Source organism: Ranitomeya variabilis, chromosome 4, assembly GCF_051348905.1.
Source record: "Ranitomeya variabilis isolate aRanVar5 chromosome 4, aRanVar5.hap1, whole genome shotgun sequence".
Lineage (NCBI taxonomy): Eukaryota > Metazoa > Chordata > Amphibia > Anura > Dendrobatidae > Ranitomeya > Ranitomeya variabilis.
Genome location: NC_135235.1, coordinates 23,706,993 through 23,724,754, shown reverse-complemented (window position 1 = coordinate 23,724,754; position 17,762 = coordinate 23,706,993). Strand labels below are relative to the sequence as shown.

The window sequence follows — 17,762 nt, the reverse complement described above, 5'->3', positions numbered from 1 at the left end:
ACACTCCATACTGTACGCAGCATGCTCCCCCTAGTGGTGTCTGCAGACAGGATCTTATCATGTATCTCTGTATACAGGGAGCTCCCCCTAGTGGTGTCTGCAGACAGGATCTTATCATGTATCTCTGTATACAGGGAGCTCCCCCTAGTGGTGTCTGCAGACAGGATCTTATCATGTATCTCTGTATACAGGGAGCTCCCCCTAGTGGTGACTGCAGACAGGATCTTATCATGTATCTCTGTATACAGGGAGCTCCCCCTAGTGGTGTCTGCAGACAGGATCTTATCATGTATCTCTGTATACAGGGAGCTCCCCCTAGTGGTGGCTGCAGACAGGATCTTATCATGTACCTCTGTATACAGGGAGCTCCCCTAGTGGTGGCTGCAGGCAGGATCTTATCATGTATCTCTGTATACAGGGAGCTCCCCCTAGTGGTGACTGCAGATAGAATCTTATCATGTATCTCTGTATACAGGGAGCTCCCCCTAGTGGTGTCTGCAGATAGAATCTTATCATGTATCTCTGTATACAGTGAGATCCCCCTAGTGGTGGCTGCAGACAGAATCTTATCATGTATCTCTGTATACAGGGAGCTCCCCCTAGTGGTGACTGCAGACAGGATCTTATCATGTTTCTCTGTATACAGGGAGCTCCCCCTAGTGGTGACTGCAGACAAGATCTTATCATGTTTCTCTGTATACAGGGAGCTCCCCCTAGTGGTGGCTGCAGACAGAATCTTATCATGTATCTCTGTATACAGGGAGCTCCCCCTAGTGGTGGCTGCAGACAGGATCTTATCATGTATCTCTGTATACAGGGAGCTCCTCCTAGTGGTGGCTGCAGACAGGATCTTATCATGTATCTCTGTATAGAGGGAGCTCCCCCTAGTGATGGCTGCAGACAGGATCTTATCATGTATCTCTGTATACAGGGAGCTCCCCCTAGTGGTGACTGCAGACAGGATCTTATCGTGTATCTCTGTATAGAGGGAGCTCCCCCTAGTGGTGGCTGCAGACAGGATCTTATCATGTATCTCTGTATAGAGGGAGCTCCCCCTAGTGGAGGCTGCAGGCAGGATCTTATCATGTATCTCTGTATACAGGGAGCTCCCCCTGGTGGTGGCTGCAGACAGGATCTTATCATGTACCTCTGTATACAGGGAGCTCCCCTAGTGGTGACTGCAGACAGGATCTTATCATGTATCTCTGTACACAGGGAGCTCCCCCTGGTGGTGGCTGCAGACAGGATCTTATCATGTACCTCTGTATACAGGGAGCTCCCCTAGTGGTGACTGCAGACAGGATCTTATCATGTATCTCTGTATACAGGGAGCTCCCCCTAGTGATGGCTGCAGACAGAATCTTATCATGCATCTCTGTATACAGGGAGCTCCCCCTAGTGGTGACTGCAGACAGGATCTTATCATGTATCTCTGTATACAGGGAGCTCCCCCTAGTGATGGCTGCAGACAGAATCTTATCATGCATCTCTGTATACAGGGAGCTCCCCCTAGTGGTGACTGCAGACAGGATCTTATGTATCTCTGTTTACAGGGAGCTCCTCCTAGTGGTGACTGCAGACAGGATCTTATCATGTGTTTCTGTTTACAGAGAGCTCCCCCTAGTGGTGGCTGCAGACAGGATCTTATCATGTATCTCTGTATACAGGGAGCTCCCCCTAGTGGTGGCTGCAGACAGAATTTCATCATGTATCTCTGTATTCAAGTAGGTCCCCCTAGTGGAGAATGCAGACAGAATCGTATCATGTATCTCTTTATACAGGGAGCTCCCCCTAGTGGTGGCTGCAGACAGGATCTTATCATGTATCTCTGTATACAGGGAGCTCCCCCTAGTGGTGGCAGCAGACAGAATCTTATCATGTATCTCTGTATACAGGGAGCTCCCCCTAGTAGTGGCTGCAAATAGGATCTTATCATGTATCTCTGTATACAGGGAGCTCCCCCTAGTGGTGGCTGCAGACAGAATCTTATCATGTATCTCTGTATACAGGGATCTCCCCTAGTGGTGACTGCAGACAGAATCTTATCATGTATCTCTGTATACAGGGAGCTCCCCCTAGTGGTGACTGCAGACAGAATCTTATCATGTATCTATGTATACAGGGAGCTCCCCCTAGTGGTGGCTGCAGACAGAATCTTATCATGTATCCCTGTATACAGGGAGCTCCCCCTAGTGGTGGCTGCAGACAGTATCTTATCATGTATCTCTGTATACAGGGAGCTCCCCCTAGTGGTGGCTGCAGACAGAATCTTATCATGTATCTCTGTATACAGGTAGCTCCCCCTAGTGGTGGCTGCAGACAGGATCTTATCATGTATCTCTGTATACAGGGAGCTCCCCCTAGTGGTGGCTGCAAACTGGATCTTATCATGTATCTCTGTATACAGGGAGCTCCCCCTAGTGGTGGCTGCAGACAGGATCTTATCATGTATCTCTGTATACAGGGAGCTCCCACTAGTGATGGCAGCAAACAGGATCTTATCATGTAACTCTGTGTACAGGGAGCTCCCCCTAGTGGTGGCTGCAGACAGGATCTTATCATGTATCTCTGTATACAGGGAGCTCCCCCTAGTGGTGGCTGCAGACATGATCTCATCATGTATCTCTCTATACAGGGAGCTCCCCCTAGTGGTGGCTGCAGGCAGGATCTTATCATGTATCTCTGTATACAGGGAGCTCCCCCTAGTGGTGGCTGCAGACAGGATCTTATCATGTATCTCTGTATACAGGGAGCTCCCCCTAGTGGTGGCTGCAGACAGGATCTTATCATGTATCTCTGTATACAGGGAGCTCCCCCTAGTGGTGGCTGCAGACAGGATCTTATCATGTATCTCTGTATACAGGGAGCTCCCCCTAGTGTTGACTGCAGACAGGATCTTATCTTGAATCTCTGTATACAGGGAGCTCCCCCTAGTGGTGACTGCAGACAGGATCTTATCATGTATCTCTGTATACAGGGAGCTCCCCCTAGTGGTGGCTGCAGACAGGATTTTATCATGTATCTCTGTATACTGGGAGCTCCCCCTAGTGGTGGCTGCAGACAGGATTTTATCATGTATCTCTGTATACTGGGAGCTCCCCCTAGTGGTGGCTGCAGACAGGATCTCATCATGTATCTCTGTATACAGGGAGCTCCCCTTAGTGGTGGCTGCAGACAGGATCTTATCATGTATCTCTGTATACAGGGAGCTCCCCCTAGTGGTGGCTGCAGACACGATCTCATCATGTATCTCTCTATACAGGGAGCTCCCCCTAGTGGTGGCTGCAGACAGGATCTTATCATGTATCTCTGTATACAGGGAGCTCCCCCTAGTGGTGACTGCAGACAGGATCTCATCATGTATCTCTGTATACAGGGAGCTCCCCCTTAGTGGTGACTGCAGACAGGATCTCATCATGTATCTCTGTATACAGGGAGCTCCCCCTAGTGTTGACTGCAGACAGGATCTTATCTTGAATCTCTGTATACAGGGAGCTCCCCCTAGTGGCAGCAGACAGAATCTTATCATGTATCTCTGTATACAGGGCGCTCCCCCTAGTGATGGCTGCAGACAGAATCTTATATATCTCTGTATACAGGGAGCTCCCCCTAGTGGCAGCAGACAGGATCTTATCATGTATCTCTGTATACAGAGAGCTCCCCCTAGTGGTGACTGCAGACAGAATCTTATCATGTATCTCTGTATACAGAGAGCTCCCCCTAGTGGTGACTGCAGACAGGATCTTATCATGTATCTCTGTATACAGGGAGCTCCCCCTAGTGGTGACTGCAGACACGATCTTATCATGTATCTCTGTATACAGGGAGCTCCCCCTAGTGGTGACTGCAGACAGGATCTTATCATGTATCTCTGTATACAGGGAGCTCCCCCTAGTGGTGGCTGCAGACAGGATCTTATCATGTATCTCTGTATACAGGGAGCTCCCCCTAGTGGTGGCTGCAGACAGGATCTTATCATGTATCTCTGTATACAGGGAGCTCCCCCTAGTGGTGGCTGCAGACAGGATCTTATCATGTATCTCTGTATACAGGGAGCTCCCCCTAGTGGTGGCTGCAGACAGGATCTTATCATGTATCTCTGTATACAGGGAGCTCCCCCTAGTGGTGGCTGCAGGCAGGATCTTATCATGTATCTCTGTATACAGGGAGCTCCCCCTAGTGGTGACTGCAGACAGAATCGTATCATGTATCTCTGTATACAGGAAGCTCCCCCTAGTGGTGACTGTAAGTTGCTATATTTTTTATCCTTTAACTCTATGCAGGACATTTTAAACTGTGTGTTTGGTCATTATAAAGATGAATCATGAAATTTGCATAGAATGATGGGTGTAATTCCCTTTAACTATTAGATTGGTTTGAAAACAGATGACAAAATAGTCGAAATAGCAAAAAGCCCCGTATTCCACATTTTGTTGCAGGGCCACATTGTTGCTTGTTACACCCCTGAATTAGCATTAGCGGCCCCATCCTTTACCCCCTGTAGGGTTTATTATTCATAGTTGCAGTAAGTAGTGTTTGCGGGGGATATCTCAGTGTCGTTATAAGGACTCATATCCACCGCTCTCATCTATTCTTCCATTTTCTTGCTCCACCACAGGAATAATAGTAGATTTTTGTAGTTCGATATGATTCTCAATGTCCAAATCACACTGACAGGAAGTGTTGTCATGAGAGCACGACACCGAATAAACATTGCTAGGCAGTGGTGTGATCCCATTCATGTTTGCAGTATGTGGCGGTGATAATAAGGATCTAATAAGACTTGTGTATTGGGTGCGGACCACTGCGTACGATATATGGGTATAATACACCAGATAATATTATCACCTATAATGGCTGCTTCTTTCTTCTAGGCGGGGAGAGGTCGGAGCTATCCCAGGACAAGCTGCCGCTCATCGTCGGCTCCTGCCTCGGGGCTTTGGCCTTCATTGGCCTCTCCATCCTCCTGGTCCTTATACTTCTCTATAAAAGGTTATTTCATTACTCTTGGATCTTTATTTATCAATCATGGAAATACACAAGGAAAGTCTTCAAAACCCGCCACGACCTCCAGTCCTCCATGCCCCCAGCAGCAGGACCAGTTATATAGAACATGGAACCACAGATTACAAGTTGATATAAACAAAGCCCTGGTGGTCTAGAGTATGTTGTATGTGTCCCCCTGGGTCTGTCTGTAGGGGGTACTGATAATGTGTTCATGCTGCAGTTTTAATTTTCAGTAAACTGTAGGATTATAACCTTGGGGGGACATTAGTGAAGGAGTTTAATGGCAGAGTCCCTGGTGGTCTAGAGTTTAAGTTCCCAACTTGTGGTGCATGTTTCCGAGGGTCCTTGTACTTTGTTCATACTGGCTCTATGCAAGCAGTATCGTGTATGATCATTAACTAAGGATATTGGTATGGGGGTGATGGCGAAATCCCTGGTGGTCTAGAGTCTTAATTGTTAAACTTTGGTCCATATGTCCAGGGGTTATGTCTGTACGGAGTCCCCCTAATGTGTTCATCGTGACTTTTGTTAGGCAACGCATATCTTTGGGAGTAGTTTGAGAGAAACTAATGAAGAAGTAAATGGTAAGAGTCCCTGGTGGTCTAGAGTTTAGGTCCTCAACTAGTGGTACATGTCTGCGAGGGTTCTCGTTCCATAGGGAGTATTCGGAATGTGTTCATGAAGACTTTTAATAAGCAGAACAAAAGTATCAATATCTTAAAGGGCTTCATCAAGCTGTGAGGCCAAGAATTAAAGACCATATGATTTCCCCTTTTTCCACATTTGGCGAAAAAAATCAGAGCAAACTAAGCATCAAGAAGTGCAGGGGTGTGAATACTTTTCTGCAGGAGCTGCTACGGTGCAGGAATATTACTGGTTTCTCATTTCTAAATGTATCGACTTGACTTTCTCCTATCGTGTAATTATAGTAAAAGACGAGAGACGCCGTACACCGACCGACTGCAGCACTATATCACGTCCAGAGGTGAGTGCAGCCTCCGAGGCGCCACATCGTGGCTGGGATATAAGTGGGCACACAGCAAAACTGACATGGTAAATTCCTTCCATTGCATTTACCTGCTGCTGCCACTAGAGGGAGCTCACGAGACAAACATTTTCCCTCTCTGCACAAAAGATTCCATCAATGTTTACTGATTTATTGCCAATTTAAAGTGTAACCGTCGTTTTTCTTTTTTTTTTTTTCACCATAAGTTAATAGCACACCTTAAAAAAAAATTATAACATTTTTTATCAGAAAAATCAGCTTCTTTCTCCTCCTGGACTCATTATTCAGTTTCCCAATTCTCAGTTCATGGGTAATATCTGTCTTAATATTTTCCCATTATTGATCTAGAAGATGACAGTTGGTGCTCATAAAGTTCTATGGAGAATCGTATCTTTTCATAAGAACTTGCAGCAGAATCTCTGTGTGTTCTTCTAGCTCCTCCCTCTTCCTCCATAGAATTTTAAGGCTGTGAACAAAACCGGACATTTTCTGCAAGAAATCCGCATGCGTTTTTCGCGCGTTTTTTGGGAGATTTTTTTTGCCGATTTTTCCGGAGGTTCCCAATCTAATAATATAGTGGGAAATCCGCCAAATTAATGAACATGCTGCGTTTTTTTACCGGAAAAAAAAACGCAACATATGCACCAAAATTGCGGAATGCATTATAAATGATGGGATGCATATGTATGCATTTTTTAAGCGTTTTTATCACGTTTTTATAGCTAAAAAAAATGCGAAAAAAACGGAACGTGTGCACACAGCCTAAAAGTACAAAAGTACCAAGTGTCATCTCTCCTACTTCAATCTGTCTTGGAGGAGAAAGGAGCAGATTTCTATTTTTAAAATGTATTATAATGCAGTAAAGCCATAAAAATTGATAAAATCTAGACAAGAGCTTCTCACTAAATTAGGATATTACCGAAAAGTTGATTTATTTCAGTTCTTCAATACAAAAAGTCAAACCCGTATATTATATAGAGTCATTACACACTGAGTGATCTATTTCACGTGTTTATTTCTGTTAATGTTGATGATTATGGCTTACAGCCAATGAAAACCCAAAAGCCATTATCTCAGTAAATTAGAATACTTTATAACCCCAGCTTGAAAAATGATTTTAATATTCAAAATGTTCAGTAAATGCCCTCAATACTTGGTCAGGGTTCCTTTTGCATCAATTACTGCATCAATGCATCGTGGCATGGAGGTGATCAGCCTGTGGCACTGCTGAGGGGTTATGGAAGCCCAGGTTGCTTTGATATCAGCCATCAGCTCGTCTGCATTGTTGGGTCAGGTGTCTCTCATTCTAAGTCCGGCGTCACACTCAGCGTAAGACAATATGGTCCGTTTTTTACGACCGTAATACGCAGAAAAGTCCCCAAAATAGTGATCCGTATGTCATCCGTAGGCAGGGTGTGTCAGTGTATTTTGCGCATGGCATCCTCCGTATGTAATCCGTATGGCATCCGTACTGCGATATTTTCTCGCAGGCTTGTAAAACCGACATCTAATGGATTTATGTGCTCAAATGTTCGGTAAAACATATATAAAGTATATATATATAGAGAGATATGTCATTGAGACACATATATATATATATTCTGTATTTATATTTAATTCAGCCCGAGATATGTGAAAAGCCGGTAATTCAATTGCCGGCTTTACATTTCTCCTTCACAAACCCGACATGATATGAGACATGATTACATACAGTAAACCATCTCATATCCCTTTTTTTTTGCATGTTCCACACTACTAATGTTAGTAGTGTGTATGTGCAAAATTTGGGCGCTGTAGCTTGTAAAATAAAGGGTTAAATCGCGGAAAAAAATTTCATGGGCTCCCGCGCAATTTTCTCCGCCAGAGTGGTAAAGCCAGTGACTGAGGGCAGATATTAATAGCCAGGAGAGGGTCCATGGTTATTGGCCCCCCCAGGCTACAAACATCTGCCCCCAGCCACCCCAGAAAAGGCGCATCTGGAAGATGCACCTATTCTGGCACTTGGCCACTCTCTTCCCACTCCCTGTAGCGGTGGGATATGGGGTTAATGCCACCTTGCTATTGTAAGCCAGATTAATAATGGAGAGGCGTCAATTATGACACATATCCATTATTAATCCAATTGTTAGAAATAGTTAATAAAACACACACATAATTACAAAGTCCTTTAATGAAATAAAGACACATGTTGTTGTAATATTTTATTAGACTCTTAATCCACCTGAAGACCCTTGTCACCTGAAACAAAGTTTCAAAAAAACAAACAACAATATTCCATACCTTCCGTTGTTCTGTCCCACGTTGTAAATCCATCTAAAAGGGTTAACTAATTTTACAAGCAGAAGCCTGCTAATGCAGCCGCTCCTGCCTGTAAAAACCCGGGGAATGAATGGGAAGCAGGGTGACCTGTAGTTACCTTGAGTCACGGTGAGGCGCCCTCTGCTGGATGTTCTCATATGAACTCGAGCGTGGGAACTTTTCCAAGGCTCCAGTTCATGAGGACATCCAGCAGAGGGCGCCTCACCGCAACTCAAGGTAACTACAGGTCACCCAGCTATCCATTCAGTACCCGGGGTTTTACAGGCAGGAGCGAGTGCTTTAGCACAGCTCCTGGCTGTAAAATGATTTAACCCCTTCAGATGGATTTACTTCGTGGGACATAACGACGGAAGGTATGGAATATTGTTGTTTGTTTTTTTAACTTTGTTTCAGGACGATGGTCTTCAGGTGGATTAAGAGTCTAATAAAATATTACAACAACTTGTGTCTTTATTTCATTAAAGGACTTTGTAGTAATGTGTGTGTGTTTTATTAACTATTTCGTACTATTTGATTAATAATGGATAGGTGACATAATTGACGCCTCTCCATTATTAACCTGGCTTAATGTCCCCTTACAATAGCAAGGTGACATTAACCCTTCATTACCCCATAGCCCACCGCTACAGGGGAGTGGGAAGAGAGTGGCCAAGTGCCAGAATAGGCGCATCTTCCAGATGTGCCTTTTCTGGGGTGGCTGGGGGCAGATGTTTGTAGCCACGGGGGGGCCAATAACCATGGACCCTCTCCTGGCTATTAATATCTGCCGTCAGTCACTGGCTTTACCACTCTGGCGGAGAAAATTGCGCGGGAGCCCACGCCAGTTTTTTCCATGATGTAACCCTTTATTTTACAAGCTCCAGCTCCCAAATTTTGCACATACACACTACTAACATTAGTAGTGTGGAATATGCAAAAAAAAAAGGGATATGAGATGGTTTACTGTATGTAATCATGTCTCATATCCTGTCGGGTTTGGGAAGGAGAAATGAAAAGCCGGCAATTGAATTACCGGCTTTTCACTAACACCACTGCGTATTTCTGGCAAGTCACACTGCTGGTCCGTGTGTAATCCGTATTTTTCTCGCCCCCATAGACTTTCATTGGCGATTTATTTGCGCAATACGCTGACAAACGCAGCATGCTGCGATTTTGTACGGCCGTACAAGACCGTATAATACTGAACCGTAATATACGGCTGATAGGAGCTGGGACATAGGGAATCATTGGGCCGTGTGTTATGCGTATTTTACGGGTGTATTTTCTGCGCTCATACGTCCGTAAAACTCGCCAGTGTGACGCCGGCCTAATTTTGTGAGAAACATTTGTATAAGCGTAGAGCGCCTCCTGGTGGCATTTGAAAGGACTCGGAGTGTGTATATTATATATATACATACATACAAAGAATGAACTGTATGTAATATTGGGGCTCATGGTGAAACTTCTATTTGTGCTCATGTTAAGCTGCCAGAACAGGGGTCAGACATGATTCCCATTGCAAATTTCAATAATACTTTCCTTATTTTCCTTAATACTACTCCAGAGCTGCATGCATAATTCTGCTGTCTGCATGAGGCCTCACTGACGGAGTTCAGTAAGCTTGCAGACTGCCGCAGCCCTAGTGATGGCGCCTGATACAAAAGTTACACTATCCTAAATGCAAAGTGTAGGAGAAACATTTGTGCAAACTCAGTACAAGCAGGAAACGCTGGGAGATTTCAGCTCTGAAGCAGAAGTGAGAACGCAGCTGTTGAGGGACAGAACCATTAAAACTAAATAATTTTGCTAAGAAACTATAATGTGCCGGACAGAGGTTATGTATCCTGTTCTGACACAAAGCACCTCTGTTTATCTCAGGCATAGGGGTGAAATATTACATCGATCCATCCACATACGAGGACCCTGCGGAGGCCGTGCGGGAATTCGCTCGAGAGATCGATGTGTCCTATGTGAAGATTGAAGAGGTGGTTGGCACAGGTAATGTTACGTGGGAGGATAGCAGGAGTGTGTGCAGCAAAGAGGAGACTCCGCGTGTAAGAACCAAGACTCCCGGGAGATTCAGTAAAGGGCAGATATTCGATATATTTGATAGTTGTGCTAGATACGTAAATATGTGATGGATCATCTATGAGATGTGATGGATCATCTTTAAGAGATGATTGATCATCTACTACACCGTGTTCCAAATTAAGATGCAAATTACATTTTTCTCGGATTTTCCTAAATGGTCAGTGAAAATGAGTCAGTCTAATAAAAGTCATCACCCGTTAGAGTATGCATCAAATTTTACTGAAGAAACCTCCCAATAATAACAGTATAATCTCCAAAAAGAATAAAACCTCAGAATGCACGGTTCCAAATTATTAGGCACAGTAGAATTTCTAAACATTGGATATAAAGAACTGAAAATGCTAATTTGTGGAATTTGCAGCACTAGGAGGTCACATTCACTGAACAAAAAAGCTATTTAATTCCAGAACCTCCTAACAGGCCAAGTTACATGTTATCATAGGAACCTTCTCTGATATCAGCTTCACAATTCTTGCATCCATTGAACTTGTGAGTTTTTGGAGAGTTTCTGCTTGTATTTCTTTGCCTCCCAGAGCTGCTGTTTTGATGTGAACGGCCTCCCACCCATAGATCTTTTGCTTGATGATCCTCCAAAGGTTCTCTATAGGGTTGAGGTCAGGGGAAGATGGTGGCCACACCATGAGTTTATCTCCTTTTATGCCCATAGCAGCCAATGACTCAGAGGTTTTCTTTGCAGCATGAGATGGTGCATTGTCAGCATAAAGATGATTTTGCTCCTGAAGGCACATTTCTGCTTTTTATACCATGGAAGAACGTTGTCAGTCAGAAACTCTATATAATTTGCAGAGGCCATTTTCACACCTGCAGGAACCTTAAAGGGCCCTACCAGCTGTTTCCCCATGATTCCGGCCCAAAACATGACTCCTCCACCTCCTCGCTGACGTTGCAGCCTTGTTGGGACATGGTGGCCATCCACCAACCATCCACTACTCCATCCATCTGGACCATCCAGGGTTGCTCGACACTCATCAGTAAATAAGACTGTTTGAAAATTAGTCTTCATGTATGTCTGGGCTCACTGCAACCGTTTCTGCTTGTGAACACTGTTTAGGGGTGGCCGAATAGTAGGTTTATGCACCACAGCAAGCCTTTGAAGGATCCTACATCTTGAGGTTCGAAGGACTCCAGAGGCATCAGCAGCTTCACATAACTGTTTGCTGCTTTGTAATGGTATTTTTGCAGCTGCTATCTTAATCCAATGATTTTGTATGGCAGAAACCTTCCTCATTATGCCTTTATCTGCATGAACTCTGTCTGTGCTCTGTTTCAGTCACAAATCTCTTCACAGTATGATAATCACTCTTAAGTTTTCGTGAAATTTCTAATGTTTTCATACCTTGTCCAAGCCATTGCACTATTTAACACTTTTCAGCAGCAGAGATCCTTTTTATTTCCCATATTGCTTGAAACCTGTGGTCTGCTTAACCCCTTTCTGTCATTGGACGTACTATTCCATCCATGTGGGGTGGGCCCTACTTCCCAAGGACGGAATAGTATGTCCAGCGCGATCGGCCGCACTCACGGGGGGAGCGCAGCCGATCGCGGCCGGGTGTAAGCTGCCTATCGCAGCTGACATCCGGCGCTATGTGCCAGGAGCGGTCACGGACCGCCCCCGGCACATTAACCCCCGGCACACCGCGATCAAACATGATCACGGTATGCCGGCGGTATAGGGAAGCATCGTGCAGGGAGGGGGCTCCCTGCGGGCTTCCCTGAGATCCCCGCAGCAACGCGATGTAATCGCGTTGCTCCGAGGGTCTCCTACCTCCTTCCTCGCTGCAGGTCCCGGATCCAAGATGGCCGCGGCATCCGGGTCCTGCAGGGAGGGAGGTGGCTTACCGAGTGCCTGCTCAGAGCAGGCGCTTGGTAAGCCTGCAGTGCTCTAAGTCAGATCGGTGATCTGACAGAGTGCTGTGCAAACTGTCAGATCACCGATCTGTGATGTCCCCCCTGGGACAAAGTAAAAAAGTTTAAAAAAAAATTTTCACATGTGTAAAAAAAAAAATAAAAAAAAAATTCCTAAATAAAGAAAAAAATAAAAAAATTATTCCCATAAATACATTTCTTTATCTAAATAAAAAAAAACAAACAATAAAAGTACACATATTTAGTATCGCTGCATCCGTAACGACCCAACCTATAAAACTGTCCCACTAGTTAACCCCTTCAGTAAACACCGTAAGAAAAAAAAAATAAAAACGAGGCAAAAAAACAGTAATTAGACTTACTGGTAATTGTATTTCCAGGAATCCATCCTGACAGCACACTGGAGGACGTCCTTCTTATCCATGATGGGACAGGAAACACGAGAGGTTAAAAGGACCCTCCCCCTACCACCCTTCAGTGTTTTTCCAAAGTAACACATCTGGATGGATGCAAAAACAAGTTTTATTACAACAAAATAATCAATCATACAAATGTTACATCACATAAGTATAAAGATCAAACAATAGGGAGGGAACTAACAGTGCTGTCAGGATGGATTCCTGGAAATACAATTACCAGTAAGTCTAATTACTGTTTTCCAGGTCACCACCTGACAGCACACTGGAGAAATACCAAAGGAGAATGGTATTTAGGGTGGGACCACTGCTTGAAGTACCTTTCTACCAAAGGCCAACTGAGGCGAAACTACATCTAACTTATAGTGTTTAGAAAAGGTACTAAGATTAGACCATGATGCAGCTCTACAGATCTGGTCTGCCGTAGCCCCCCCTTTCTCCGCCCATGATGTGGCCATGGCCCTAGATGAGTGGGCTTTAAGATTAACTGGGGAATTCAAACCTTTAGCTTTTTAGGCTAAATCAATTGTAGATTTTATCCACCGTGCGATAGTCGCTTTAGACGCTTTTTTCCCCTTATTTGAACCCCTGAACTGAACAAACAAGTTATTGTCCTGTCTCCAGGGTCTAGATAGATCAAGGTACCTGAGTACTGACTCTCTTACATCAAGGTTATGAAAAAATCTTTCTTTTTGGTTTTTAGGGAATTGGCAAAATGACGGTAAAACAATCTCCTGATTCATATTAGTATTGGAGACGACCTTAGGGAGAAAGGCCGGATCTAGCCTTAGTACTATTTTATCATCAAAGATCTGTAAATACGGGTTCTGTACCGAAAGAGCCTGTAGTTCCCCCAATCTTTTTGCCGATGTGATCGCAACTAAAAACGCGGTTTTAAGAGAGAGTTTGTTAATATCTATGTCTCCCGTTATATCCCAGGACTGATCACACAGAAAATTCAGGACCAGATTAAGATCCCACGGCGGGACTGATTTCCTAATGAATGGCCTTAGCCTCTGGACTGCTCTTGAGAATCTACTAATCCAGGGGTGGGTAGATAGAGAAAAATCAAAGAATGTACTTAGGGCCGCTATCTGGACTCTTAATGTACTTGGTCTAAGACCTTTTTGAAATCCTGACTGCAAGAAATCAAGAATTTTCAGGATATCTGGATGGTCAGTATCAACTGTCATCTCCCCACAGAATCCACAAAATGTTTTCCATATTTTTGTGTAGATTGCAGATGTCACCGGCTTTCTGCTGGCTTGAAGGGTAGAAATGACGTCATCTGAAAGACCTTTTGCTCTCAAGATCTTCCGTTCAGGATCCATGCTGCCAACTGAAGTGCTCCTGGGTTCTGGTGTAGAACTGGACCTTGTAGAAGAAGATACTCTCTTACTGGTAACAGGAGAGGCTCTTCCACTGACAATTTTTTTAACAATGGAAACCAACTTCGTTTCGGCCAGTGAGGAGCTATGAGGATGACTTTGGCCTCGTCCTCGCAAATTTTCCTGAGTGTCCTTGGAATCAATGCTAGAGGCGGAAACGCATAGAGAAGACCGTTGCTCCAGGGTTGTGACAGGGCATCGATCGCAGCTGGACTTTCCCAGGGGTTTAGGGAGTAAAAGGTTTCGACTTTTGCGTTTTGCTTTGTAGCAAATAGATCCACAGTCGGCTTCCCCCAACGATGACAAAGATCCCTGAATACTTTGCTGTTCAGTTCCCACTCTGTAGGGGATACACTTTTCCTGCTCAGGAAATCCGCCAACTGGTTCTTGGATCCCTCCAGATGTACAGCCGAGATTGACCGTACCGACTTCTCTGCCCACTTGAAGATCTGTTCCACCAGATCTTGTAATGCCAGATGTCTTGGGCCCCCCTGATGTCGAAGGAAGGCTACAGTCGTCGTATTGTCCGAGAAGATTTTTACATGCTTGTTCTTCAGCAAATGTTGTGCCGCCGTTAGGACCTTCCAAACCGCATGCAACTCTCTGTGGTTTGATGACTTCTTGCTGTCCTTTCTTCCCCAACGACCTTGGAAATATCTTCCTAGGACATGACCTCCCCAACCTTCCTGACTTGCGTCTGTCGTGACTGACACACTTGGGGTTTGAAGCCATGACACTCCTACCCGGAGATTTTTGGAGAGAGTCCACCACACCAGAGACCTCTTGATCTGAAAAGAAAGATTCAGTCTTTGATTTAGAGAATTTTGCCTCCTGTTCCAGCTCCTCAGAACTCCCTGCTGAAGCTGTCGGGAATGAAACTGGCTCCATCTCACGCAAGGGATGCAGGCCGTCATCAATCCCAGTATTCTCATCCCGTCTCTGATCGTATTTCGGCCTCGGGAGAAATGATGGACCTTTTTTATTATACCCTTTAGCCTGTCTTCCGGAAGGTAGGACATTCTTGTTTCTGAGTCGAGCATGACTCCTAGGAATTTTATTCTGGATTTCGGTATTAGATCCGATTTCTTCCAATTTATAATCCAACCGAGACTCTCTAGTGTGGAGATGAGGAACTGACAGTTGACCCTGAGCTGGTTTACTGACTCTGCCGCTATCAAAAAGTCGTCTAGATAAGGGATTACCATCACATCCCGATTTCTCAGATATGCGACTACCTCTACCATAAGTTTTGTAAAAACCCTGGGAGCCGACGCCAGGCCGAAGGGGAGACAGCGGAATTGAAAGTGATAGATCTTCCCTTCCATGTTTACCGCAAACCGCAGGAATTTTTGGTGGTTTAGGCAAATGGGAACATGGTAATATGCACTCTTTAGATCTAGAGTGCACATCACCATACCCCTTCCCAACAGAGGAATGGTAGACCGAATTGACTCCATTTTGAATCTTTTGTATACCACCCAGTTGTTTAGGTGCTTCAGATTTATTATCGTTCTCGACTCTCCCGATGGTTTTGTTATTGAGAAGAGATTCGAGTAATGACCTCTGTACTCTTCTTGGGAGGGGACCGGAACAATTGCCGCCATTTTTAGGAGGTCCTGTATATCCGACCACATGGGGGATGATGATTTTAGATGTGTGCTGGACACCAGAAATCTTTCGGGCGGAAGGGAGGAAAATTCGATTTTGTACCCCTGGGACACCACCTGTAACACCCAAGGACTCGTTGTTATTCCCCTCCAACCTTCTAGGAATCCGGCTAGACGACCCCCTACTCTGATGGCGTCATTTCCTATGGTAGCTAGACCTCGGACCTGAGTAACTCGAGTCTTTGGTTTTGGGTCTACTGTCTCCCCCTTTCTGGTAGCTCCATCTACCTTGCTTCCCTTTACCCCTGTAATCCTGTTTCTGATTATAGCGGGGTCTCCGAAAGGGCTGGAATTTTTTAGGCTTTTCTTCGGGGAACCCCTTTTTTACGTCTGAGGCTTTCTCTAATATATCGTCGAGGACCGGTCCGAAGACCCTGCCCCCAGAGAAGGGTATGGAACACAATTTATTTTTGGAGTGCATATCACCCGACCAGTTTTTGAGCCAGATAGCTCTTCGGGCTGCATTAGAGAGAGATTGACCTCTAGCCGCGAACCTAACCGTCTCCGCGGACGCGTCTGCCAAAAAGGCGGTTGCCAATTTTAACAGAGGCAGAGATTTCATGATAGTATCTCTAGGAGTTTTGGCTATTAATTGATCCTGAAGATCATTTAGCCACAGGTCCATGGAGCGAGCCACTGATGTTGCTGCGATATTAGCTCCGATAACCGCCGAAGAACTCTCTCAGGTCCTTTTTAAAAGTCCATCTGCCTTTCTGTCCATGGGCTCTTTTAGATTGGAAGAGTCCTCAAAAGGGATTGAGGTTCTTCTGGACACTTTAGCCAATGGAATGTCTATTTTAGGTATATCGACCCATTCTTTAACTTCATCCGGGTCAAACGGCAAGCGGAGTCGGAAATCTTTAGGGATAGTCAATCTCTTCTCCGCCTCCTCCCATTCATCCAAAATCATGGATCTGATATGGGAATTTACTGGAAACACTTTTGCAGTCTGTGAGCGCAAGCCACCAAACATTTCGTCCTGAACTGAACAAGATGGTTGTGGATCCTCAATCTGCATAGTATGCCGCACAGCCTCCAACAGTTCTCCTGTGTCTGCCGCAGAGAATAAGTATTTTCTCCCTCTCTGTGGGGGGTCTCTGCTCTCCTCTTCCTCCTCTATATCCGATACAGCAGATAACGAATCTCCTGAAGAGTAATCGACCCTCTGCCTTTTGCTCGGTCTCTCTGAAGGTGAGGCTTGAGGTAGTGCCAGACCTGATACAGAAGCCTGGACCTCCTCTCTTATCATGGCTCTCATATTTGACATAAGAGAAGCCTGCTCCTCTCCTATGATTCTGCAGGTGCACGCTTCACATAGGGGTTTCTGCCAGGTATCTTTCAGTTTGGCTGCGCAAATAGGACATTTTTTGCTTTTGCCAGGCTTCTTTAACGGTTTTTCTGGTAATGAGGCCGCCTATAGAAAAATAACAAAACTCCAGGATAATGCCCCATTTTTTTTATTTTTTTTTTAAATGTCCATAATACCGGTCCCCTGGTCTACTCACTAGTGCCGTGGACTCCTGCCCTTCTCTAGCTGCGTCCTCCATGATGCACCGGAGATCGCTTACTGCACATACCTTATATTTCTGCTCGTCTGTTCATCTGTACAGCGCTCCTGCGCTCACTACCGCTTCCTGTTTCGGAGACGCCGCCTGCCCCCCTCAGCCGCAAACCGGAAGGGACGCGGCCGGAAAGAGAGGATGGTGCAGCGACGATTTGCTTCCTCATGCCGGCCGCATGGAGACGCCGACGTCCGCAGAGGCAACCGGCAGGATCGCATGCACCAGGGGGCGTGACGGAAGGATCGAGAGCCCCCGGCAGGGGGAAGCGATCCTCATACCAGGAGCAGCGCTACACTGGTAGGCAGAGGGACCCTCGGGCGGGTGTCGGCCAGCGGGTGCCTCATGGAGGGAAGGGTGAGGCAAAGCCCCCCGATCCACAATCCCCCCGCACAGAACGGTAGCTCCTCTCGCCGTTCCTATCCATAATGGGACAGGAAAAA

The 17,762-nt window shown here is 45.4% G+C and overlaps 1 protein-coding gene across 1 annotated transcript in view; it reads left to right on the top strand.

The window, feature by feature from the left end:
* LOC143767547 (ephrin type-B receptor 5-like) overlaps nt 1-17,762 on the top strand; it is a 111,960-nt gene that overhangs the window by 78,369 nt on the left and 15,829 nt on the right. The window contains exons 8-10 of the mRNA XM_077255956.1: nt 4,875-4,992; nt 5,937-5,992; nt 10,190-10,309. Of these exons, the coding sequence (XP_077112071.1) occupies nt 4,875-4,992; nt 5,937-5,992; nt 10,190-10,309 (294 nt within the window). The remainder of the gene's footprint in view (nt 1-4,874; nt 4,993-5,936; nt 5,993-10,189; nt 10,310-17,762) is intronic.